At 40.4% G+C, this 26,013-nt stretch overlaps 1 protein-coding gene and 1 pseudogene across 1 annotated transcript; one reads left to right on the top strand and one right to left on the bottom strand.

Annotated features, from left to right (window-relative positions):
* Positions 1-1,339: 1,339 nt before the first annotated feature.
* LOC132238820 (nuclear body protein SP140-like protein) lies at positions 1,340-25,660 on the bottom strand. Its single transcript, XM_059704864.1, is given in 11 exon segments — positions 1,340-1,578; positions 1,790-1,867; positions 2,178-2,212; positions 2,215-2,285; positions 2,958-3,202; positions 3,793-3,805; positions 10,359-10,416; positions 15,107-15,190; positions 17,681-17,849; positions 18,969-19,116; positions 25,524-25,660. Coding segments are annotated over 11 exon segments (1,137 nt in total). The 5' UTR covers positions 25,556-25,660; the 3' UTR covers positions 1,340-1,374.
* On the top strand, positions 19,339-22,622 carry LOC132238757 (trafficking protein particle complex subunit 6B-like; annotated as a pseudogene).
* Positions 25,661-26,013: the final 353 nt, after the last annotated feature.

The raw sequence follows: 26,013 nt of genomic DNA, 5'->3' as shown, positions 1-26,013 counted from the left end.
CCATCTAATTACACAGTTCTTATAGTTACTATTTCTTTGTAAATGCTAGACCACTGCATCAGTACCTCTTCCTCTCTATCTCATTCAGTTTCCTACAGGGGAATATTTTTGCAACAGCACTGTTTTAATACCCCATGGATTATCAATATTCTATCTGTTATCATCTGGATAGACAGTGATCCAACTCAGAACTCCATCCTTAGGGCTGGCTTGCTACGATGATTATGTGATGTTGGGATCCATAAAAACAAAGCCTGAGATAAAGTTTCTTCATTAAGTGATTTATTGTGAGAATTCTCTCATGAGGAGGAGGGATAAGGGAAGCAGGATACCACAGTGAGAAATGCTAAGCAAGGATGTGGTCATACCACAGGAACATGAATCACTTCAAATGGTTAGTTCAGACTTGGTGCTGGGAACGAACCTCTAGCACAAAGAGATGTAACCTTCAAGTGACTCTGCCTACATTTGGCCCAAAGCAATATATTGGGGAGAGGTGTGATCAGCAACCAACACTCATAGCAGCTGGGGATGAAAAATCTGCCTGAAAGCAGGATTTTCCAGGGTATCTAGAGCATCCACTACACAAGTGAACTGTTCTGATTTGTTTTCTGGATAGCAAAGACGTCTTGGAAATTCTTAAATTCCTCCTCTGTTAGGTCTGAGTCATTGTGCTGGGGAAAGAAAGCAACACAGAGACAAATATAATGACACTCAATATCAGTGTCATTAGACAACTTACATTTGAAAAGTTCAGGACTCTTGTCTTAAACACCTAAGTTACATTAGCCAGGTTAATTTAGGAACTCAAGCAGCTAAGAGTAATTTTTGTTTCCAATGACTGTGATTACACCTTGCTGTCCAGACAGAAATGGGGAATTATTACTACACTGAGGACTCTCAGTCATTGGCTTTGGGTTGTTTCTTTCAGTGAGAGTTAGAAAAGCAATCTAATGTCTTGTAACAATCAAATTTTACACATGTACAATCAGTGATCCTCCTTTTAGGTGGTCACTTCTATTCCCCTCTGGTGATATGTTATATGGTTCATTTATGTGCAAAGGAATCTGCAGTTTGGGGTCTCTGAGAGGTCTGATTGAGTATATTTCGGGAGATTTAAGAAGGATAACATGACTTTAGGAAGCAATTTTCTCCTTAGGTTTGGAACAGGGAGGACACCACTGTCCTCAATGGATACCTGTCACCTTTGAGGAGAGGAATGAGCTCTCAGGAGCCTGGAGTCTGGTTGCAGGCACAACTCCTTATTCACTGTTATTCTCTCTGGTGAGCTTAAATCCTCAATTAAAAACCCAGTCACTTCGTGAATCCTTGCTGTTTAGGCTTGCCATAGGATGAGGGAAACTCTAAAATTTCCTAGCACCAGGAAATGTTGGCAGAGTGACTTAATGGAAAGAAAATGAAATGGAAGCAGGGAGAGCCAATTATCCTGGGGTCCTCAAAAATTCGATCCATGTCCAACACAAACTCCTCCACTTGGAGGTAACATCTCTCAATTAAACTCTTCTTGATTTCGTCCAATGTCCTAAGTTCCTCTAGGCATTGAGAAGCCTTTTGAACCTGGGGAAAAATATACCAATAGGAGCATTACAGACACAGGTCAATGTCTGCCTTCTGTAGATTCCCATAAAATCCAGAAGAAATACAAGGTAAATGAAAAGACAGCTTGCATGCTCTCCCTCCCATGGGCTTCATATCACAGATCCTACAGTGAACATGTCAAGGTGGGTAACATTACTGAAGCTTGTAATCATGGTTTGTTGTTACTCACATAATGTTCGTGTGGAATATTCAGAAAAATTTTGCTCTCTAAATGGTAATAGACCTTTAGGAGTAGGAATTCACATTTCTGCAAAAGAAGGAGACTATGAATGAAAAGCAGCTTGGAAAGAATGAGCCCATATGCATGCCCAGACAGATGCATGACGACAGTAATCTTCTGGAAGTTTCCCCGAACAGGGATTGCTCCTAACATGGAATAGCTAAGTTTTTTCTTTCTTTTTTTTCTTCTTTTTCTATTCCCATAAGCAGGTTCTGGTGAGTTTTCAGCATGGTTGAGGCATGGTCAGAAGAGAAGACACCCTTTGAAACCCTTGCCTTCACCTATGACTTTTCTTATGTGAGCTGAAAGGAGATGTCTTGGGTTAAATTCAACTCACTGACTTCTCTTCCGGCCCCATCTGTCTCTCCAGACTTCAGATTCACTATAACACTGCTGACTTCTTGAAGACACTTGTATTGTGCAGAATGTACATTTCCAATGGAACCTGTAGTTTAGCAAGGCAAGCCCCAGAAACACCTCTGTTCCCATGGCTGACACTGACCTCCTTTCAGGAATGGCTGATGGGCACAACCAGGGAATGCGGGATCACCTCCCAGATTCTCCAGGACTCTCATGTGAAAACCCTGCTCTTTAGAGTAGCAGCAGCAGTTTATTGGGTGAATGATAGTGTCTGGGTGAGTGATGGGCTCCCCTTTCCCTTTAAGAGCTGCTGGGAGCACAAGGAGCCCTGGCCACCAAGCCAGATTGTCAGAGAGTGGGCCTTAATTCCTGGGGGCCTTGTGCCTCTATTACCCTGTTGAGAACATGGCAACATGAAGAAAAGTGTCCTTGTTTCCTGCCTTTTCAGAATAAGCACAGAACACAAATAACTGGTATTTGCGCTCCTGTGAACAGGAGTCTGAGGTGGGAAAGTTCTGGAAAGAACAGTAGTGGTATGTAGGCAAAGGACCCAGCCACCAGTCTCAACCTCCCTGGAGAAAGAGGGTGAACATTACCCTCCTGTTGACTATCTTTAAACAGTTCCCGGCATCATACCTCTGGATCCTGTACCCCTCATCCTGCTCTTTCCCCATCAAAACACAAAAAGAGACTGTATTGGGAGTGTGCATGGCAGGAAGAAGGTCCATAGAAGGAGAGGGGTGTGCATCTCACAAACCTCTTAGATTCCACAGGAGGGATGTGACAGTCCTCATGGAAGAAGCTGAAACACCAGCTGCAGTTGAAGAGCTTTCCTTCATCTCCACAGATCTTGCATTTCTCTGCATTTTCCAGCTGGAAGATAAAACAATGTCTGTATCCCCAGTGAGACCCTGAAGACCAGCGTTGTGGGAATCTGGAACTCATTGCCTTTGTAAGAGCCTGCACGGACAGTTGTGTGTTTCTCCCTGAGCTGTGAACCAACTACATGGAATGGAGGTTTCAGAAAAAAAACCCTTGGTCTGTGGTGAAGTTCAGGAGGAGTGGCCTTTGTTATTAGGAAAGGTTTTGCTGTAAAACCAGAGCTTCTGTGGCTGACAGGGCAGTGAAACCTGATATTCCAGGATAAACAGGTTTACACATGGTCCCCTGGCAAGGAGCATTGTTTAGCTGTGGGACCTTTTCCAGGGGAGCTTGCTGTGTATCCTGCCCATCCTGGAATAATAGGTTTCAGTGTCCTGCCACCCACAGAATTGCTCAAACCTCCCAGGAAAATCAGGGTGCCACCTCACCCCCACAGCCTGTGGTTGCTGCCTCTGTTCATGAGGGCAACCTTGGAGAGGCCTGCATCTGGGCGTATATGTAACTCATACACACCTGTCAATCCACCTGTCCAGTGACACATGCCATTACTTGCTGTCCTCCAAACTGTCTGTTACATCCCTTCTTTATCAATGGGGTGAAAAGAAGATGATTAAAATAGAAAACTACCTTATTCTTTCTTTTAAATGAGAATCAGCACTTACATATGAATCAGGAACTATTAGGAACTATATTTGCTCCTGGTTGCTTACCTGATTCTGCCTTCTGAGAGAATCCAGGCAGTTTGAGAATACCTTGGGGGTTATTCTAACCCAGATAGAAACATCCTGTCTATTCCATTGTCTATTGGAGAAATTCCTACCCTCTTGTGACCATCTGAGTGACACAAATGAGACTGGCTTGGGGACTGGCCCCCCATTGATGAGTGATGGGTGGAAGGAATGTGGTCCATTCAGGAGCAGGAAGAGGTAAGGATGATAGTGTCCACCTTTCTCTGCCATGACCATTTCTCCTTTCTCCAAACACGTGTGGTCAGTACCATCACTCTCCTGGATTTATTCCATCAGCTTCACTGCTGTATCTGTTTTCTTTCCTGTCCTTTTCCTCCTCTAACATTTAGAAATTACACCATAGATTTCAATATTTGGCTATTTGGTTAGATCCAAATGATTAAATGACTCTCAAAGTTGCAGTTACATCGCTATGTCTCCAGCTCCCAAATGTCCAGCCTGTCTTTTGCATTTGTGCACATCCCTATGCTCACCCAGTATCTCCTCCTGGGCCCTTAAAGCACACCCCAAACTCATCCAGGCAAAACAATGTATTATCCTGTCCCCACACCCACTACCTCTTCTTTCCTGGTGCTTCCATTTCATAAAACATTCACCTTTGACCACAAACCTGAGAATACATCCTGGGTCTATACTCTTGTATTCCAAATCCTACTATTTCCCACTCCTTTTCACAGTAACTATTAAGCTTATTTTGTTAGTTCCATTGTATCTGTAGAATCCACGGATGCTAAGACCCTAATGAATGGTTTCACATTAATACATAGAGAAAAGTGGTTTGTTTTTCAAAGTTTGTATTATATCTTGGTTAGCAACACACAAAGATCAGAAATGTTCATCTTTAAACAAATGGGCAAAGTAATTTTCAAAACAGCTATGTTATTTCTCTTCATGCAGAAACTAATAAAAGATGAAAAGTCACTCTGGGATTTAGGGTAAAAAATTTTATCTTGGGGGAATCAGAATTCTTGTCATTTCTTTTAAAAATGGCCATAAATGAGAAAGTGCAAAGCTCAAGGAACATTTTGTCAACAGCTCCCATTTAGTGTTCCAGAGAATCCTGAATCATGTACTTAATGGAGATTGAGACTGAGTCTAACATGGAGTCCTGAGGCCATTGTCTTTCTCCTCACTGTAGGGACTCACAGATTACCATCACTGTTCTCCAGAAATTGATGACCTACTTCCCAGAAGATCAAGGAAATAACAAATGTAAACAGTGCACAAGAATCTTGTATCCCCATCTGTAATTAAGTCTAGGGCCTTTTCCCTTTGGCTCTTTGTCTCTTAGCTTGGCTGCACATTTGAATTGTCTGAGCCGAGTATATAAAATACTAAATTCCTGGTCCCAACATCATAGGTGCTGAATCAATTGGTCTGGTTTGAGAAACAGGCATTGGTATTCTCCTTAAGTCATAGAATGAGTAACTTATGTATCAAAAATCATCTGGAGACATTTTAACAATTCTAATGTCCAAGTCATAACTCAGAATGATTAAATCAAAATTTTATGTAGGGTGGGTTTCAGACAAAGTTAGTTTTCAATTCTTTGGTTGAATCTAGTGTGCAAAGCCTGCAATCTGAGTCGAGATTTAGTCTCACACATGTGGTTCTTAATGCATGAGGATCTGTGGTTAAAAAAAAAAAAAAAAAAAGAGTTCTTACCATTTGCCACAGCATGGATGGAACTGGAGAGCATTATGCTAAATGAAATAAACCAGTTAGAGAAGGATAAATACCACAGGATCTCACTCATTTGTGGAATATAATGAACAACATAAACTGATGAACAAGGACTGATCCAGAGACGGAGAGGCATTGATTGGACTGTCGGGCCTTGGAGGGAAGGTAGGGGAGGGTGGGGGTAAGGGAGAAAGATCAACCAAAGGACTTATATGCAAGCATATAAGCCTAACCAATGGACACTGACAACGGGGAGGGTGAGGGCATGAGGGGGTGGGGGTGGGGGGGGAGGGGGTAACGTGGGGATAAGGACACATATGTAATATCTAATCAATAAAAAATATATTTTAAAAAAAGAAGATATAATAGAATCAGGGGCATAGAAAGGGAGTGGACTGACTATTCGCATTGGTGAAAGGGGTGTGGGAGGTGCGGGAAGAGACTGAACAAAAATTGTACACGTATGGATGTGGACAGTGAAACGGGGGGGAGGAGGAGTAAGGGCAGAGGGTGGGGTGGGAACCGGGTGGAGGGGAGCTATGGGCGGAAAAAAGAGGAACTGTAATAATCTGAACAATAAAGATTTAACTTAAAAAAATAAAAGTATTTCAACCTAAAATGGAACCTAAGAAACAGGATATCAATTAAAGAATCTCATGCATGCATCCTCAGTAAAATGAAACTTAAGGACTGAAAGACTGATTTCTGGTAAATGCTTTATTGACAGAAAACCAAAACTTACCACACAACTGATAAAATCAACCAAGAATTTCTCCCCATTCTGCAGCCAATGATCTTACTGCTTGGATTCTAGCTGAACTCCCTACCCCCTCTTTGTACTTCCTGCCCATAAATAATGCCTGCCCCAAAACCTCAGTGGGCTAGCCTTTAGCTTGCTACAATCTGCCTACCCCAAATAGCAGTTTCTCTGCTATTCCCAAATAAACACAATTTTTGGTAATTTGAAAATAAAATAAAATAAAATGGAGTTGGAGCTCTCATCCCAGAAGAACTGCATTGCATGTCTTATGCCTCAAACATTGACACTGTTAAAACAGGGCAAAATACCCTTGGGACTGCACCCACAGTGACATTATGTCCCAAAGAATTGTTTTCAATTTTAACAAGAAAGCAGACATGACTTTGGGACTGATGACTACCGAGCTGAAAATTAAAACATTGCTTAGAATTAGCATCACTATATTACCTCATCTTCACCAATAGAAATGCCTTCCTTCTATTGATGTAAATATTCCCCTTCCCTTTCTCATAAATATCCCTGGAGTTTGTCTCCTCATTGGAACACTATTTACACTTCTGCTTGAGTAAGTGCTTTCCTGAATACTTTGACCTCAAATACATGCTTGTTGCCTCTCACTTAGTAAAGCATTTTATTTTCAGGTAAACAGTTTCCTAGAAGTAATAGAATGAAGACATGGAAGATGCTCAGAAAAGATTCATGAGGAAAATGAAGCTCTAAATTTTGATGCTGGATACTTATCATTCAGGACTGCAATCTTAATATCTTGTTAGCATTGTATGCAGAGGGCTTCTTGGATTGCTCCTTCCTCACTTGATTCTAAAGAGTCCAGAATATTGATCACTGCACAAAGAGATAAAATGCTTTGTGAGACTCAGTGAGTGGCCAAGGAACAAACCCTACAGGAAATTTACTAATGAGAAAACTTGGAAAAATCTTGAACACCCATGCAAATCATGGTCTACATCCAGGCCACCTGGTCTGTCCTTCTGAGTCACCTGGTGGATTAGTGATGCACCATTTTCTGTCCCTAGAGCAGAGACAAGTCACTGCTCTGCTTGAATATTACTTCCTCTCTCTTCTTCCTCTTCCTCTTCCCCCTTCTATTGTCATTTCACACTTTCTTCATCTGGTTTTTTTTTTTTCCCTATGTGGAGACCTTAAAAATCTGTGTTGAAGGTAGAGAGTCTTCTTTCCTCCCTGATGTACCTTGAACTGTTTGCAAGGCTGAGAAATAATTTCTTGTGTCTGAGCCATAGATCAGTTTCAGAACCACCTTTCAGAGCACTTTGCCCAAACTAGTCAGAATGTACATTCTCTAAAAAACAACACTTTGGGTGTCAAAACCCCTTATCCATTTCTACTAACACTGGAGAGCTGAAGGAATTGGTCCTTGACACTATTCAAAGTTTGTGATCAAATGACAATATGCCGGAAGCCGATCCATCCTTGCTACTTGACACAGTCGCTGCAGGAAAGAAACATCTGCACAGCACATGTTTCAAGGGACCTGGCGTATATAGCATACTGTTCTTAATATGTTTGTTCCCCTTAGCGCTATATGTTTTAACCAAGGTCACCTCTCCGAGAGAAAGGTTGTTTTTCCAGGTAGGGATTTTTCCCTGAAGTTAGGGAGAGGATAAAACCCCTTAACTAAGTGCCAGGCAGGTAGTTAATCACTTTAACTACAAACAATCATGCTTAAGCTACATAATCTTTACTCCCTGGAATGGAGATAAGAAACACCCTAACATTTGGAATAGAGATTGATAGGATTGGAATCAACTGGTATAAATACAGATGTAACAAGACAACAGAACATAGAACCTAGAGACAGAACCTAGCGAGAGAACATGGCAAAAGATCCTGGACAGAACCTGGCTACAGAACTCCACTGGAGAACCTAGACAGAACCTGGCTGAAGAACCTGGCTACAGAACCTGGCGACCGAACATGGCTGGAGAACCTGGACAGAACCTGGCTGGAGAACCTAGCGAGGGAACATGGCTACAGAACCTGGCTGGAGAACCTGAAGAACCTGGCTGGAGAACCTAGCAAGAGAACATGGACACAGAACCTGGCTGGAGAGCCTAACCAGAACTTCACTGGAGATCCTGGCTAGGCTGCTGATCAACTGAATGCTGTCTCCGTGTCATTCCTTCTTCGCCGACTTTGTCCACACCTTTGGGGACCCCTGGACCTGCTGGGGCTGGACCCCAGCAACAATATGAACTCCTAATAAGGAAATATTTAGCTTTCTCTTCTCTTTAGAAATAATTGTCTAAATCCAACACTTTATAGTCAGAATTAGTTAATTTTTTAAATATATTTTTATTAATTTTTTACAGAGAGGAAGGGAGAGAGATAGAGAGTCAGAAACATCGATGAGAGAGAAACATCGATCAGCCGCCTCCTGCACATCCCCCACCGGGGATGTGCCCGCAACCCAGGTACATGCCCTTGACCGGAATCGAACCTGGGACCTTTCAGTCCGCAGGCCGACGCTCTATCCACTGAGCCAAACCGGTTTCGGCCAGAATTAGTTAATTTTAAAACAAACTCATTACTAGCCTATTTCTACTATATAATCACTATTTAAATGCATATATTTATAGTACCCATCAATAAATAGCTTCATCTTCAAAAATATAAATATTATAATGTTGCAGAAGATCAAAGAAATACCAAGTACACTTCCTAGAGAAAGGGAGGGACCCTGTTTGTTAACACTAGTGGACTCCAAGAATAATTTCCATATCAGAGTGAAGTAACATGCAGAGGGCTTCACTTTTTATAACCTTCTGGGGTCATTGTCTTGCAGATATACAGTGGGGCCTTGACTTACGAGTGTCCCGACTAACTAGTTTTTTGAGATACGAGCCATCTCTCGGCCAATTTTTTAGCTTTGAGTTGCGAGCTAAAATTCGGGTTATGAACCAGCATCAGATACCTCACTGCTAGTTGGTGCAGCGACCATCACAGTGAATGCCACAACATCAGCCCAGCATTCAATTCATTGTAATGGTGAAAATTGATTTGACATACGAGTAATTTGAGTTATGACCTACAGAACGAATTATACTCGTAAGTCAAGGCCCCACTGTAGTTCTACCCCTTTTTGTGGGCTTACAGGAAGGCCCCCAGGTGTTGGGGGTCCCCAGGCCATATCCAATGATCTGTCCTAGGTCCAGTGATAATCGCCCCCCTCCCCCAGAGCAGGGCATTGTTCACAGTTTTTATGGCCTGACACACCTTGCAAGACCAGTTTCCTACTCAATAATTTCTTATTACCCTGCACATTTCAAACAGTCAAGTAAAATGCAATGAATGGGATTCCAGGATAAACTGGGTCCATGGTACAGAATAATCTCAGAATTGATGCCTCAGGAAACAGTAGCTCTTAACTCAGGTTCCCACAGACCAAGCCTTGAGCTTTTCACCTCCTTACCAATTTTCCTTTTCAATGCTGAGGTGGAAGCTGTTAACATAAAAACCATTGAAACCTGTAAAGAATTTTTGTGAGTTTATTTGAGCCAAACTGTCGACATATGCCGGGAAGCAGAACCTCAACGAATTGAGATAATGCTCCAGAGATTTGTGGGTTACATCTGTATTTATACATTGCAATCAAAGGAAAGGGACATAGGTGGGTTACATGAAATCCATTGGTGATAGACTAGAGAGGTGGGAGAAAGCAAAGCTGGGGAAACCCCTGGGATTGGATAAAAAGTAAAATGATGGACACATACTTAGGCAGGAACAATTAACATGATAATGAAGGAATTTGTGGTATCTGTCCTGGTGCCCAGCACATTAGGTTGTGCCCCACGGAAAGTTACAAGTTACCTAGACATTTCAAAGGCTAGGTTATTATAGATGCAAAAAGACAGATAGGCTCAGTTAAGGCTCACAGACCTTGTCAGTGAAGATACCGGCCTAGGATATAACTACCCACCATAACTGCTTTTAGTTAAAGTTTAATTCAGACCATCCTTTGTGGTTCCTTTAGGTCTCTGAGTTTGCAAGACTGCCATGCAGGCCTTCCCTGAGCTTTTCAGGTTCGCATGTGGCCCCTTTTGTCTACAAAGCTTCGGAGGGCTCATCTCCATCACTGGATTCTCTGGAGTCCTCACTGTCGACCTCTGCACAGAGAAGAAAAACCCTTTAGTGTCTCAGGGTAGGGCTAGGGAGCCCACTTACAGGAAACCCCTTCATGATAGCACTAGGGAGATCTAGAAGCTAAGTTAACTCAGGTCCCCCTGGTCTGTGCCCGAATGTGTGTGACCTGCAGGTTCCTCGATCCTACCCAGAAGGTGGAGAAGTTCATTTGCAGAGGGCAGCTTTGCCCATCCTACAGCACACTTTTTCCCCCCACCCTCACTCTATTCCCTCTCTCCATCCTCAGTCTATTTCTGATCCTCACCTTCATTCTACCTCTTCTTTCATTCTCATTTTACTTCTTCACTTTTCTATTGGGTGAAATAATTTTCACTAGTTATGTCTGGTGATGGTATGTCTTTATATCTCTCCTGTTCTGCATGATTTTTCTCTCTTCTAATGAATATCTTGACTCTTTATTTTTCTTTCTTTTCTTCTACAACCGTCACTTTCTTCTCTTGCATAGAAATAGTCTCTCTGACATTAAACCAACCATTTTTTCTTTTGTTTATTTTTTCAACTACTGGGGACATTTTTCTCTGGTTGTGCCCTTAGTATCCCATCCTGAGCACACTACTTAAGGCACTGGTTACCTCCCCTTTTTACCTCTAAACAAGGCCACCAGAACTGTATCCCTAGGTCCTGATAACTCGTCCCAGACCCTTGCCTGGGACCAGGATTCACTTCACACATTCTTTCAGTCAGTCTTACCTATACTGTCAGAAGTCTGGTCACAGTCACTTCTTTCTTGGGCTTCCCATTCAACTCATGAATTAAAAAAAAAATGTTTTTTCATTCTTTATATACATCAGGTGTTCAGAGCAGAAATGAATTTGGTTTCCATGGTGGGGTAGCTCCAATTTTGTAATAAATGAAGAATCCACTTGTCTCTCATAATAGAATGAGCATCCTCACTACAACCAACAAGCTCTTTTCTCTGTAAGTCCACTGCAGAGGAAAGCTCTTCCACCCCTGTCCTTTCCTGCTGCTCAACTCTGTCTTTTGGGGGGCCTCTCTTAACTGTGGGTTTTTGTTTTTGTTTCTACTTCTCATAGGAGAGGCCCATTTTTATCTGAGTGAATTTCAGGGCCATTTTTATTTTGTGGACATCTTACCTCCTCAATGGAGTTAGGATCACCCCTTTTGCCTTCTTTGTGGTGTCTCCTCAAACCAGACAATGCCTGGTCCTCTCTACCTACTCTACTCTCTACCAGTTCCTCATTCATTGTCTCTTACTCATTCTTGACATAGTTCTCTTTGTGTCTCCCCCATATTTTCTATTTATGATATCCATTTCCCTCTGTATTTTTCTCTCTTTATACTTTATTTTCTACATTATTTTATCATGCCTACCCAGGCCCAGCAAGGCCTAGGGTGAAGCACTGTAGGTGTGTAGGGCAGGGAGTGAGCTCCTGTTTACATGGGTCCCAGGGTCTCCCTATCTCCCTCTGGTCGTGGCCCTTAGTACCCCATCTGATTTTCCAGTTTATTGATTATCTGTTATGTTTCCTACTTTGTCCTATTCTATTCTGTTTCTTTACAATTTCTGTGACCCATGAATGTCTCTTCTAATCAATTTTTTATTTATCTTTTCTCCATCTTGAGCATTCCCATCATTTTTAAAGTTCTGCTGATGGGGAAATACCATGCTTTTCCCTTGCTCCCACTGTCCACTCTTTGCTTGTGTTTCCCAGGTTAGGAATCTACCAGGAAGCAGTAGCAAGGGAGCTGGCAAGCAATGCTGCAGGGATCTGTGGCCAGGGATAGAGGGCAGAGCAGAACAGGAATGATAGGAAATGAGTCCTTGAGTAAACCACCCAGGACCAGTGCACCCCCCTTCCCTATGGTGAACCTCCTCTGCTCATTATTGATTCCATCGACCCATCCACTCTGTTTCCACCAACCTCAATAGTGTGTGAATAAATACTTTTTCAGTGCAGTTCAGACTTTTTCATTTATTACTATTTTTCTATGCAAAGTAACTTATGTAAAGAGGATTTAAAAATTAATTCCAAAAATTTTAATATAGAATCAAGGCTGCATATTTTGTGCCACATCCATTGTTCCTTGGAGTCTCCTCTTGGATGGTGAATGTGACATAGCCCTTCCCTCACTGGTTCATGTCACAGTCAACCATCCCTGCTGGGTCAGACTCTTAGATACATTTATTGTTAGTTTATTGCATAATTTGGGTTATAATGTCATTACCCCCTCTCCCCACACACTATACCCTTCACACACACACACACACACACACACACACACACACACACACTGAATCCCATCTCTGTAAATTGTTCATCATGATTCCTTCCTCTCAACATTCCTGATCACATCAGCTGCACTTATAGATGAATGGCTAAGAATAGGGACTGATGCTTGTTATATGTTTCATATTCTTAAATGTTAATTTTTTTTTTACTAAGTGTGATTTGCTAAACATATAAAGATGCTTTCAAAATCATTGTGAAAGATTTTTTTCTTTTATAAAAATATATTACTCATTTAGGACATCATTTCTTTTTTTCTTTCTGTTTTTGTTAATCCTCACCCAAGGATATTTTTCCATTGATTTTTAGGGAGAGTGGGAGAGAGAGGGTAAGACAGAGAGAAATACTGATGTGAGAGGAAGAGATCAATTGGTTGCCTCCTTCACGAGTCCTGACCAGGGCCCAGGCCAGGGAGGAGCCTGCAACCAAGTATGTGCTTTTGACTGGAATCAAATCCTGGATCCTTTGGTCTGCAGGCTGACACTTTATCCACTGAGCCAAACTGGGTAGGGCTAGAACATCTTTTATTAAATAACACATCCCAGTGAAAGCTACACAATAACGCCTTCCATGGTGTTTTTAGAGCAGCTGCAGGCCTGTGCCCCAGAGAAGATGGGAGAGGTTTGTTGATGGTCCTGTGTGAGGGACCCAACAGGTGAGAGACCCTGGCCCAGGGGGAACACACTCATGACCCTTACCTCACCACCTTTGCTGCAGTTCTGGCCAGCATTGGACGTGATGTCAAAGCAAGGTTGCAGCCAGTTTCAAGCAAGACAGAGACAGAAAATTGAAGCCAGGTACATGGGCAATAGGTCCAGGCCCAGGCTGGTAGGAGCTGGCAGCAAGTGCACTTAAGGAGTATGGAAGGAAAATCTATCCCAGGCAACCAGAAAAATGAAGACTCTTATCTAAATCTTTGGAGAAATTGAGGAAGCAAAGACTGACTGTTCTGGGCAATTAGTACTAAAATGAAGCAGCACTCCCACCACAGCACCTGCCATATGGGACAAGAACAGCAAGGGATCACAGAACAGTCAACAGGAACAGACCACTGTTATTTGATGCACTGGGTTCTGCCACTGCCAGACTTTGATATGAGCTGTCACCAGTTCTTGGAAAAAATTAGAAGTTTATTTCAGAAATTAAAGTATGGGCTGTGACATTCTCCCTTAATCACCAATTAATTATTATAAAGTAGGACTTGAAGATCCCCTCCCCCCAGGTATCAACACAGAGCCCATCTGGACCTGAAGATCTACCCGACACTTGCCATCAGCTGTCACCTAACCTCAGTCTTGCCATCTCACTGAGATAATTAATGAGCAAATAGTTTTTCTTGTCACCCATAGCTATGGGGAACTTGTTTTTGTCCTTAAAACTTCCTTTGATTGGTGGGCTTCCCTTACCTCCTACAAAGTCATGTCTCCTTGTCCCCAATCCCTTCACACCACATCCTTTCTCCGAATGTCTGTTTCTCTGTCTTCTTGGCCTTTTTATGAGGTTCAGTATCTGATGCTCCTGTACTTTCTCCAGCTCCTGGTATTCTTTTTTTTTTTTTATCTTTCTCTCTGCACATATTTCACTACTTTTGACTCAATTTTCTGTCTTTTCTATGAGATTATCTAGGTGTGTGCAGGGTTAAGAACACAGGCTTTGATTTCAGAAAGCCTGAGTTCATCCTCATTTGACTCCAGGTCAACTACATACATGGTCCCTCAAGATTTCAGTCTCCTTTTTGTAAATGGACAGAAAATGATACTTCCCCCTAAGGGCAGCTATGCATACTAAGCCCTCAACTGCCAGAGTAAATGGTTTATAAATAAGCTCTTAGTAATATGGTTGCCATCGTTGTGTACTTTACCCCTTTCTCATGTCTTTCATTTTCTCTCTTCCTCTCTCAAAATACCCACATCTCCTCCTACACATCTTACCATTTCCTCTCTTCCCTCCTTATATGACTGCCCATCTCCTTGAATATTCTTGCTCTTGAACAGCATCTACCACATTTAAATCAACCCCATTGCCATCATCCAGGATATCTTCTGGTGAGGTTAACCTTGGGCCCATAGTTCTTAGCCCTTCACAGCTTCACACTGATCTTCTCCTATAGGCCTCTCTGTAAATAAGAGTTACTTTCAGGTCAGTATTGTCTTTAAATCTGGTTTCCTGATACACTGGGTTCCTGCTCCTCTGTCTTGATTATTGGGCCTATGATCTCTTGTCATAGCTCATCCCCCAGGATCAGACTCTGGTCAGATGCTCATAGCAAAAGCCCTTCCTGAACTTCTCCATGCTCCTCAACAGGTCTTCCCTGATTCCTAAACTCCACTCAGGACTCAGGCCCACCTTCCTTTCTCCTTTCCTCTTAACAGAGGAGAATCAGTTTCTGTCTGTTTGCAATCACCTTGTTCAAGGCTCTGTTGGATATCAGGCCTCTCCTCATTTTCTTCTCCATCACTTTTAAGGAACTGTTCTATGTTTGGTATCACTGAAGAGAGGGTATAAGAAGAAGATAATTAGAGATCACTTTGGAGTAGTGTTGTCATCTCAAATTACACATTTAGGAATTTCCACTGCTTGTGTCACTCAGTACTCAGTGGGTCCCAATCCTGTTGGTAAAGTTGACTCTTCATCCCTGGGATAGAACAGAGAATACCCAACAAAGGGGCCCTTATGCTTCCCACACAGAAAGTTGCCACTGAAATGTTAGGAAAAGGAAGTTTTGGCAACGTAGTGAGCTTATTATTTATGTAAAAAATATTCAGCTGACCAGGAACAAATATATCAAAATAAATAATATGCTATTTATTTTGAAATGCATTTGCTGAACTGTTCAAACTGTAAGGAAAACCAGAGGGATTTCCTTGGGAGAAAAACAAAGATCCTATAGAGCAGTGATGGTGAACCTATGACACGTGAACTCATTTTTTTGGCTGATTTTTCTTTGTTAAATGGCATTTAAATATATAAAATATATATCAAAAATATAAGTCTTTGTTTTACTATGGTTGCAAATATCAAAAAATTTCTATATGTGACACGGTACCAGAGTTAAGTTAGGGTTTTTCAAAATGCTGACACGCCGAGCTCAAAAGGTTCGCCATCACTGCTATAGAGCTTTATTTGTATAAAAAAGCTTTAAAAATGAGGCTGGACAAGAGAAGGTTTTGGCTTAACTGAGTAAGGGAGGATGAGTGCTTCCCAAAGAGACAAATTAGAGGACATGGGAACAACTAGACAGAGGTCCCTGGGGCACCCAGATTCCAGGTCAAAGAGGAATATTCCTTGAAGCTGCAAGCAGGGAGTGAATACTGTGACCCTGAAGAATGTACCAAGATGCCTGTTACGTTTGGAGAATTGCCAAAGAGGGAAGAACACAGCACCAGCCCAGAGACTCTTTATGTAGGTAACCCAGCAAACATATGGAGGAAGGTAATACACCAAAAATTCTTGGTGTATATCCTACAGAGTCTAGGGAGGAAACTGAGGGAAGCAATAAGCCCATACACCTAAGGGCTGATGGCAGGATACCTCCTGGTGCAATAAACCTGTACTGTCTGTCTACTGTGTAACAAATAACATCAAATTACTTAGTTTTGGAAGCCAGACTTTCCAAACTCTTTTTTTTATTCTTATCCCTTTTGAATCAACTTGCAAGTCTGCTTCTCACTCTGAAATTAATCTAATTTGTCCTTGTTCTGCAGACACATGGACTCTTTAATGCTGTAATCTTGCTCCCATATCATCAGCATTCCTCAGTTATTATAGTAATTTTTTTGAATTCTCCATTATTACCTGGAGATCTTTTTGAGACCAAAAGCATGTAGAATAAAAAGTTTTCTAGGCAAGTCAACAAAAATTATTAGAGGATATCATCTTTTCTGAGAACCAATGAAAAAGTATAAAATTATTCCTTCTCAGGGAAAAAGTAGAGAGTTAAGCTAATAGTTTTGCATAGTATCAAAACATTTCTGGCAATCGGTTTTGTGATTGATTGTTAATCACACGTGTTTTGGAGAATGAGTTAATAAAACCATTTCTCTTTCTTCAAGAGCAAATTTGACCTTGAGTTAATTTTCTTGTTCATTACTCTGGAAATCTGATAAAGGTGGACTTTCTTCTGAATTAGTAGGCCAACTTTGAGCTTAGAGTTACAAATGACCAGTGACTGAAGGTAGGTGAATTGCATGTGGCCTGGGAGGGACTAGATGTGAATTATAAGCCATTTTTTGTCTTCCTTCAACCTGGTGACTCTTGTATCTTTGTGAGGTCTCTGAAAGTTATAATTACAAAGTTGTACATGACACAATGACTCCCCTGTGCATGGTGTGGCTAAATCCGGGCGGATCATGCACCTATAGCTATGCTGTCACTTCAGGTAGGTTGTAGTCAACTTGGTGAACTGCTGTGAGGACCCCTGCTAAGTGTCACAAAGAAGAGCAACTGATGCCGCACTTTTGAGATGTTGTATTTCCTGTCATTTGTCCGTCTCAGTAAATGTGAATCCACTGTGGCTCTGGTTGTCCTGCGTCAAGATTCCTAGTTAAGGAGACCTACAGGTGAGTGTTTGTACTGTAGTCATTTTATCATAAGCTTTGAGTGGCTACGATATGTCTGTTTTCTTTACTGCTACCTCCCCACTGCCTAGCACTTTCTGTGGCACATGGCAGACATCCAATATATACCTCTGGGGAAAAATTGGTCCTGGACATCAAAAAATAGGTAATAAACCTAATTATCTTCTTTAGAGGGGAAGTGGGAAGGAGGGAGGATGAGGAAGAGGAGGAGGAGGAGGAGGAGGAGGAGGAGGAGGAGGAGGAGGAGAGACATCACTGGTTGCTTCCCCCATGCCTGTTGACTGGGACCTAGGATTGAACCTGCAATTCATGTATGTGCCCTTGACCAGGAATTGAACCTTTGATACTTCAGTCCATAGGTCAACTCTCTACTGAGCAAAACTGGCCAGGGCCTTATTTACCTTTTTTGAAGGTTTTATAAATATCATTTAAACCAGGGTAGGTGTCCATGATGTCCTCGCTGAACAATGCTTCCAGAAGGGACAGGTTAAATGTCTTCTCCACTTCATTGAGAACATCAATTATGGTTTTCTGTTCCGAACCCGGTGTTTTAAAAGATTCCTTAGACTTCTTAAAAATAATGAATTGGGAAAATATAAATACAGATTTCCAAGTTACAGAAGAGCCCTAGGAAGTGATTTTTAAAAAATATATGCTATTGATTTTTTTACAGAAAGGAAGGGAGAGGAATAGAGAGTTAGAAACGTCGATCAGCTGCCTCCTGCACACCCCCTACTGGGGATGTGCCCGCAACCAAGGTACATGCCCTTGACCGGAATCAAACCCGGGACCTTTCAGTCTGCAGGCCGACACTCTATCCACTGAGCCAAACCGGTTTTGGCTAGAAAGTGATTTTATTGTTAATGTATTACAACTCCACAACATAGTTATGGTCTCATGTACAGTTTTAGAATTTCTCTATATTTGTATGGCTACTAGTTAAACAACTAAATTCATCCTCCTTGAAAATTCCCATTTATATCTAATTTTTTTGTTCTAATATCTATTAGATGGAGTAAGGAGCAATTATGAAGAACAAATTGGGTTAAAGTTAAGTGATGTGTAGCCCTTTCAGAGCCTGGCCAAATGTTTTAGCAGGTGATGAGCTGCTGTTCTGTTTACTGGACACCGCTTGTCCCTTCCCCAGGACTGACTTGGCCTAGAAGTACCTGTGAACTGAAAACTGTTGTTGAAAGAATAGCAAGCATCTATTTTCAAAATTTTCCCAAGAAGACATTAATTCTCTGTGGATTTTAATGTTTTCAGATCTAAGTATTTAAATTGGTGTTCATTGAACAATTATTATTATTTAATTAAATGAAATCATTCAACTTATCCATTCATTACAATTACATTTAATACTAGTTTGTGCTATATTGTGTATATAATTCCTACAAGGCATTATAAATCTATGTAGCTCACCCTCTTCACACCCAGCCTATCTCTAGTGCTATTCACCCCACTATAGGGGACACCACGGAGCACTGTTCCTTCTGTTAGGAGCAGAACTGTCTTCACTAATGCCTGCTTCTCTTCTCCCTTCTGACCATATAAGAACACTTACAGCAGTACTTGAGAGGGTCCCCATTCAGTTATCTAGTTATGCTCTGATGTTTGATTCCAGGATATCAAAATATAACTTAGTTTGGCACTGGTTTACTAGATTGTGACATAATAAACCTTACTTACTTCATATATTTCATTGCTGATGAATCCATAGTCACGGAGAAGTTCAAGGAAAGGAAATGATACTTTTATTATATTTGAAATTTTGACTTTCTGTGTTTTGAAGTGGCAGAGAGCAATGTCATAGATACGCTTTTCTTCTTCAGACATCCTGGGGAGAAAGGACACCATGAGAAAATGGTCATCAAGATGCAGGAAGGGAGGAATGAATTGGGAATACTTTGCTAGAAGGTACCTACGCTGCAGGGAAGTGGGTTAAAATGTGCATTGCAATATCCATGCAAACACTAAATACATTTAAAAAGAAGCAAACATAATTTGTTAATAGAAGAGATAAAATGAAATCATGCAGTATTTTAAATTAAAACCAGAGATGGCAGAAAAAGAGGGGTGAGGGAGAATCAAAGAACAAATACAATGAATAGAGAACAGTTGCAAACATGATAGATATTAATTCAACATATTAATACTTACATTCAATATGAATGGTCTTAATATTCCAATTAAAACCCAGTGATTATCAAAGTGACAGAAAATATTTAAAAATTCTATCTTGCCAACATAATGAACCTTTAAATAGAAAGCCTCATATTAATAATGGAGAGATATCATGCTAACACTAATCAAGAGATTGATGAAGTAGCCATATTATTTCCAAACAAAGATGATTCAGAACAGAAAAATTATGAAGGAGAAAGAGGGGGTTTCATATGAAGCAGGGGTTCTGTTTTCCAAGAAGACTTAATCCTTAACATGCATTTACCTGAACACTTGACATCAAATTATATACAGTAAAAACTGATAGAATTACAAGTAGAAACAAACAAATGCACTGTTAAAGTTAGATACTTCAACACCATCTTTTAGTAATTTATACTTCCAGCAGGCAAGAATCAATAAAAATAGAGTTGATGTGAACATCACTATCAACCAACCTGATCGATTTGACATTTATAGAGTACTTCATCCAACAATGTTGAGTACACAGGCTTAAGATGACAGGGAAACTCACCTTCACCATATAAGAACAATTTCTGGGTCATAAAATACACCTTAACACATGTAAAAAGAATAGAAATCATGAAGAGTATGTCCTCAGACAAGAAGGGAATTAAACTAGAAATGAATAACAGAGAGCTATAACTGAAACTCCTTAAATACTTAGCGATTGAAAAAATATACTTCTAAGTAGCATGAGTAAAAGAAAAATCTCAAAAGAATTTTTAAATTTTTTGAACTAAATTAAAATGAACATACATTTTATAAAAATTTGGTGATGCAGAAAAAGCAGTGACTAATGAGAAATATATTCTTTAGAAAATTAGAAATAGAAGATTACAAAAAAGAGCAATTTAAAACTAAAATAGAAGAAAGGAAAGAAAATAAAAATTAATTAGAAATAAATAAGTTAAATACTCTCTCATTGGGCCTGAGGGCTTGGTGGCCATGGACTGGGCTTGCCCTTGTATGGGGCACACTCCAGTATCAGTCTTCAGGAAACCGAGTGAATTCCTTGGTGGTCTCCTAGCAATGAGGGATGGGCTGCGGACTGAGGGAGCAGAGGCTCATCCCAAATAGCTCAGGCACTAGCTGGAACCTGGGAGCCAGAGCCAAAAGGGAGACAAAAACCAGAGCTTAATCATGCTACCTGACTTAAATTATGCAACAGAGCTATGATAATCAAAACAGCATGGTATTGGCAGAGAAACAGACACAGAGATTAATGGAACAGAATAGAGGGCCCAGCTATAAAACCACACGTATATGGACAGATAATTTTTGACAAAGGAGCCAGAAATGCACATTGGAGTAAAGATAGTCTCTTCAATAAGTGGTGTGGAAAACTGGAAAGCCACATACAAACGAATGAAACTGTTTATAGTTTGTCCTCAGTACAAAAATTAATTCAAAATGGATCAAAGACCTAAACATAAGGCCCAAAACTATAAATTACTTGTACATAGAAGAAAATATAGGTACCAAACTTATGGATCTGGGTTGTAGAGAACATTTTATGGAATTGACCCCAAAGGCCAGGGAGGTAAAGGCAAAAATAAATAAACGGAACTATATCAGAGTTTCTGCACAGCAAAAGAAACGGACAACAAAACAAACAGGCAGCCAACCAGATGGAAGATGATATTTGCAAACAGTAACTCTGACAAAGCTTTAATTTCCAAAATATATAAAGAACTCATAAAACTCAACACCAAACAAACAATCCAATTAAAAAGTGGGTGGAGGACATACAAAGACATACAAAGAGCCAATAGATACATGAAAAGATGTTCAACCTTACTGTCAATTAGGGAAATGCAAATCAAAACTGCAATGAGATATCACCTTACACATGTTAGAATGGCCATTACCAATAAGAGAAGCAATAACAAGTATTGGAGAGGTTGTGGAAAAAAGGGAACCCTCATTCACTGCAGGTGGGAATGTAGACTGCTACAACTGCTATGGAAAGTCTGGCGATTCCCCAAAAATGTAAGAACAGAGCTACCATATGACCTAGAAACCCCACTCCTGGGTATATACCCCCAAAAACTCAAAATCATTTATTTGAAAAGATATATGCACCCCTATGTGCATTGCAGCATTATTCACAGTGGCTAAGACATGGAAACAACCAAAATGTCCTATGACAGAGGACTGGATAAAGAAGATATGGTACATATACACAATGGAATACTACTCAGCCATAAGAAAGAATGAAATAGTGCCATTTGCGACAACATGAATGGACCTTGAGAACATTATGCCAAATGAAATAAGTCAGAAAAAAAAGCTGAAACCCACCTGATTTCACTCATATGTGGGTTATAAAACTGAAACTTATGAACACAAACTGCAATGTGGTGATTGCCAGAGGGAAGGGGGTAGGGAAAGAAAGGGGTCCTAACATGAGGTGACAGGAGAAGATTTGACTTTTGGTTGTGGGCACATGGTGCAATATACAGATTTTGTAACAGAAATCCACACATGAAATCTATATGTTATTGTTAACCACCATCACTCCAACCAATTTAATAATAAAAAAAAGAATAAGCAAGATTTAAGGACACCTATGTAATACTTTAATCAATAAAGAAATTTAAAAAAGAGATTTGGTGGAGGCGCTGTTTTGCTTCTCCATAAAGAGATGGTGTCAGGAGTGTACTAGTCTGCAGAGCAGGGGAAGGTGGAAAATGCACGCTGTATTACTAAGCTGGAAAACATGGGGTTTCGAGTGGGACAAGGAACAAAGGTTTACAAATGATACCATGAGGTTCAAGTATGAGTTAGAGGTCATGAACTTCATTTGGAAAAATTTCTTGGACTACAGTATTTAAGAAACAAATCATCAGTCTCAGGACAAATCATCAGGGCATCTATGTACTTCAGAACAATAAATTCCATCTGCTTACACAGATGTCTGCAGGAAAACAGTACTTAGAACGTGCATCTAAATATTTAGCATTTACATGTGGCTTACTCAGAGGTAGCTTATCCAACTTGGGGATAAACATTATTGTAACAGCTAAGGTATCTTCAATGCCTGCCTGTAAATTCCAGGTGATGATACAGAAGTTGTAGAATATACTGAAATGCAAGGCTTCAACAGTATAAAGAGTTAAATTATTCATGTATAAAGTATTTCAAGTAGCAATTATTTAATTACATTGTTGGACATTTTTGTTGATATATCCTATTTACTAACTTGTATAATGAAAGATGTACTCTTAAGCAGGACTAAGGTTGTATTTTATCAATTGAACATAGACTAAGTTAAAGTAGATAAAGAGATTCTATCATAACATACACTTACTGAAACTATTCAGAATGGAAAAATCCTGATTTCAAATAAACACCAAGATGTAATCCTTATTTTAACATTTCTACTTGCTTAGGGATGTATATTTAACCACAGATAGAGAAGCAAAACTTGATTTGATAAATTAGCATAAAAAGTATGCACCAGCCAGAATTATTTGTGTAAGAATGAACACATTTTGATTGCTTTCTGAATTTGTTTTTGTTATTTTAAAAAAAGCAAACAGCACACTACATAAGAAAAAAGAAGAAATAAGTGAAATGGGACTAGAAAAACAACAGAGAAAAATACACAAAACAAAAACTGGTTCTTGAAAAAGATAAATAAAATTGATATATTTTACACAGGCTAATAAATAAAAGAGAAAAGGCACAAATTACCAATATTAGAAGTGAAAGTGGGATCATCACAACTAATCCCATGATATTAAAAGGATATTGCAATCTATGAACAAATCTATGTCCACCAACTTGATAACAATTAATATAGGCCAAATCTTTGAAATACACAAAGAACCCAAATTCACACAAGGAGAAATAGATAATTTGAATAGGCTTCTATCCATTTTTAAAGACCGTGAATAAGTAATTTATAACTTAGAACAAAAGTATTGGGCCCCGGTATCTTCAATGGCCTGTACCCTCTCGCAATCCAGGACTCCTTGGGGGATGTCGGACTACCGGTTTCAGGGCAATCTCGCAGGCCAGGCCTAGGGACCCCACCAATGCATGAATCTGTGCACCGGACCTCTAGTACTTCTGTAATTTAAATTTTAATCTTTAATAAAATAGAAGTCACCAAAAACAAAGTAAAAGAAAAGGAGAGTAAACTTGCAACTTTCAGAATATTTAGCAAATTCTCCCTTATCAAATAAAGGACAATCTCAACTGATAACATTGGCGAGAAAAAATGCAGCAACTCACCTCAGAGGCAATTTAAATGGTCAATAACCACAAAACACAGTTCCTCCTCCCATGTAATCAGAAAATGCAAATTAACAAAATGAATCTCTGTTACTTAGAAGGCAACTTAGCAGAATCAATAAACAAGTAAGTATTTATACTCTTTGCCTCAACAATTTGATTTTTTGGTTATTGACACCAGACAAACTTATGTATATCTGCATAAAAGATATACATAAGTTTGTTGTTATCATAGCTTATCGAAATTACCTAAGTATCTGTCAATGGAAGAGAATGGCTTAAAAATTATGGATTATTGATCCCATGGAGTAGTATACAGCTATAAAAAAGAATGAGGGAGCCTGGCCAGCATAGCTCAGTGGTTGAGTGTTGACCTATGAACCAGGAGGTCATGGTTCAATTGCCAGTCCCGGCACATGCCCGGGTTGTAGTCTCAATCCCCAGTGTGGGTCATGCATGAGGCAGCCGATCATTGATTTTCTGTCATCATTGATGTTTCTATCTCTCTCTCCCTCTCCCTTCCTCTATGATATCAATAAAAAATATATTTAAAAAAGAATGAGGGAGATCAGAATGTTTATTAAAGTGAAAAGATCTCTAATATTTTCAATACTAAAATAACTGAAAATGCAATAAAATCCCATTTGTTTAAAAACAAGATAAAAATTATTTAGGAAAATCAATTATATGTGTAAATGCAGAGAAAATGATATGCGCCCACAACACTCAACAGGGCCAGGACTGACAGCTTCAGGTGGGTGGCAAGTCAAGGGGACTTTCTCCTCTACACACTTGCATATCATTTGAAACTTTATGGACAAGAAGTAAAATGTAATTCTTTTGTATTAAAAAATTAAGCATATTAAGTAATGTTATTTCTGACCTATTATTAGAGAAAAAGTATTTCTGGCCTTTTCCTTGTCAGAGGTATAATGCATTACAGAGCAGAAACTCAAAGCACAGATGAAAATACTCAGCCTGCACTAGTTTTCATTTCTTGGTCCTTCCTCTTCCTTTTACTCCCTTCAATCAAGATCCCTAGAGGAAGATCCCAGACCCTCAGCCACAGATGGGAATAGGCCTGGAGCTGACCTGTCCCCAGGTCAGGTACAAGACCAAGGCACCCAGATTTGAAAATTTCATGCTTTAACTCTGAATTTTGTTTTTGTTATATATCCTTACCCAAGGATATTTTTCCATTGATTTTTAGTGAGGGTGTAAGAGAGAGGGAAAGACAGAGAGAAACATCAATTTTAGAGAAACACATCAATTAATTGCCTCCTTCACATGTCCTGACCAGGGCCCAGGCTGGGAGAAACCTGCAACCCAACAGAGATATATGCCCTTGACCGGAATCAAACCCAAGACCCTTCATTCTGCAGGCTGATGCTCTATTCACTGAGCCACACCTGCCAGGGGCACCCCAAATTTTGTATTTTCTGAAGTTTCCTCATTGAAATGACCAAGGTGAAAAGTCAAAGGAGCCCCGAGGGAAAACAGAAGGTTCATAGGTCATGAGAAAATAAATCTCTGTCTCAAAGCATCAGAAAGGACAGCTGAGTCCTCATGGGCTGCCAGTTGAGCAGTAGCTGTAAGATGAATCCTCTGGGTTGTGAAAGCTACACTCATACCAGTAGCTGTCCGTCTGCAGTTTAAAGATCCAATTTTCCCACTTGTATTCCTGTATTTCATTACATTCCACATAAGTGTCCTTGTAGAGCAGGACTGAGGTCAAGGTTTAGATGAGTGTCTAATGATACACACTAAAGCATCAGCACAGCCAGAGAGAAAATTGAAGGAAGGGAGACAGAGACTGACCTGGTGCTGAGGTCGCTGCTGCCACTGGCCATCGTCCTGCCCTGGGTCTTGCCTGGACCTCTGATCCTTCCAGTCTCCCCAGCCAAGGCTCACTGTGGCTGCAAAGCCCTGAGCAAGAAGTGAGTGAACTCACCCTGGGAGGGCTCCACCCAAATGGGGAAAAGAGAAGTGAAAGTAATTTTCTGAGTGTTTTTAGACACTGTCTCCCTCCTGCTGCAGCCCCACAGTGATTTTCAGCCATCATGACATGTGGCAGCAGGAATAGGGAACACAAACAGTTAGTCAGGACCTGGAGGCCAGGGGAAGAGCAGCCCACAGGAATCCTCTTGTTTGTATATAGACACCAAAAACAGGTAAGTAGCTGGAGCTATAGGTCCTGGGATCCTGGATGTCAGGAGAGGCAGTGACAGAGGAGGGACATGCAACAAAGGGCATAGCAAAGAGAGGGGCTTCAGCAGCCTCAGCAGAAGCAGCTTCCATTCAGATGTCA

This window comes from Myotis daubentonii, chromosome 7 (assembly GCF_963259705.1).
Source record: "Myotis daubentonii chromosome 7, mMyoDau2.1, whole genome shotgun sequence".
Lineage (NCBI taxonomy): Eukaryota > Metazoa > Chordata > Mammalia > Chiroptera > Vespertilionidae > Myotis > Myotis daubentonii.
The sequence above is the reverse complement of the archived record's forward strand: the minus strand, read 5'-3'. Positions and strand labels throughout refer to the sequence as shown.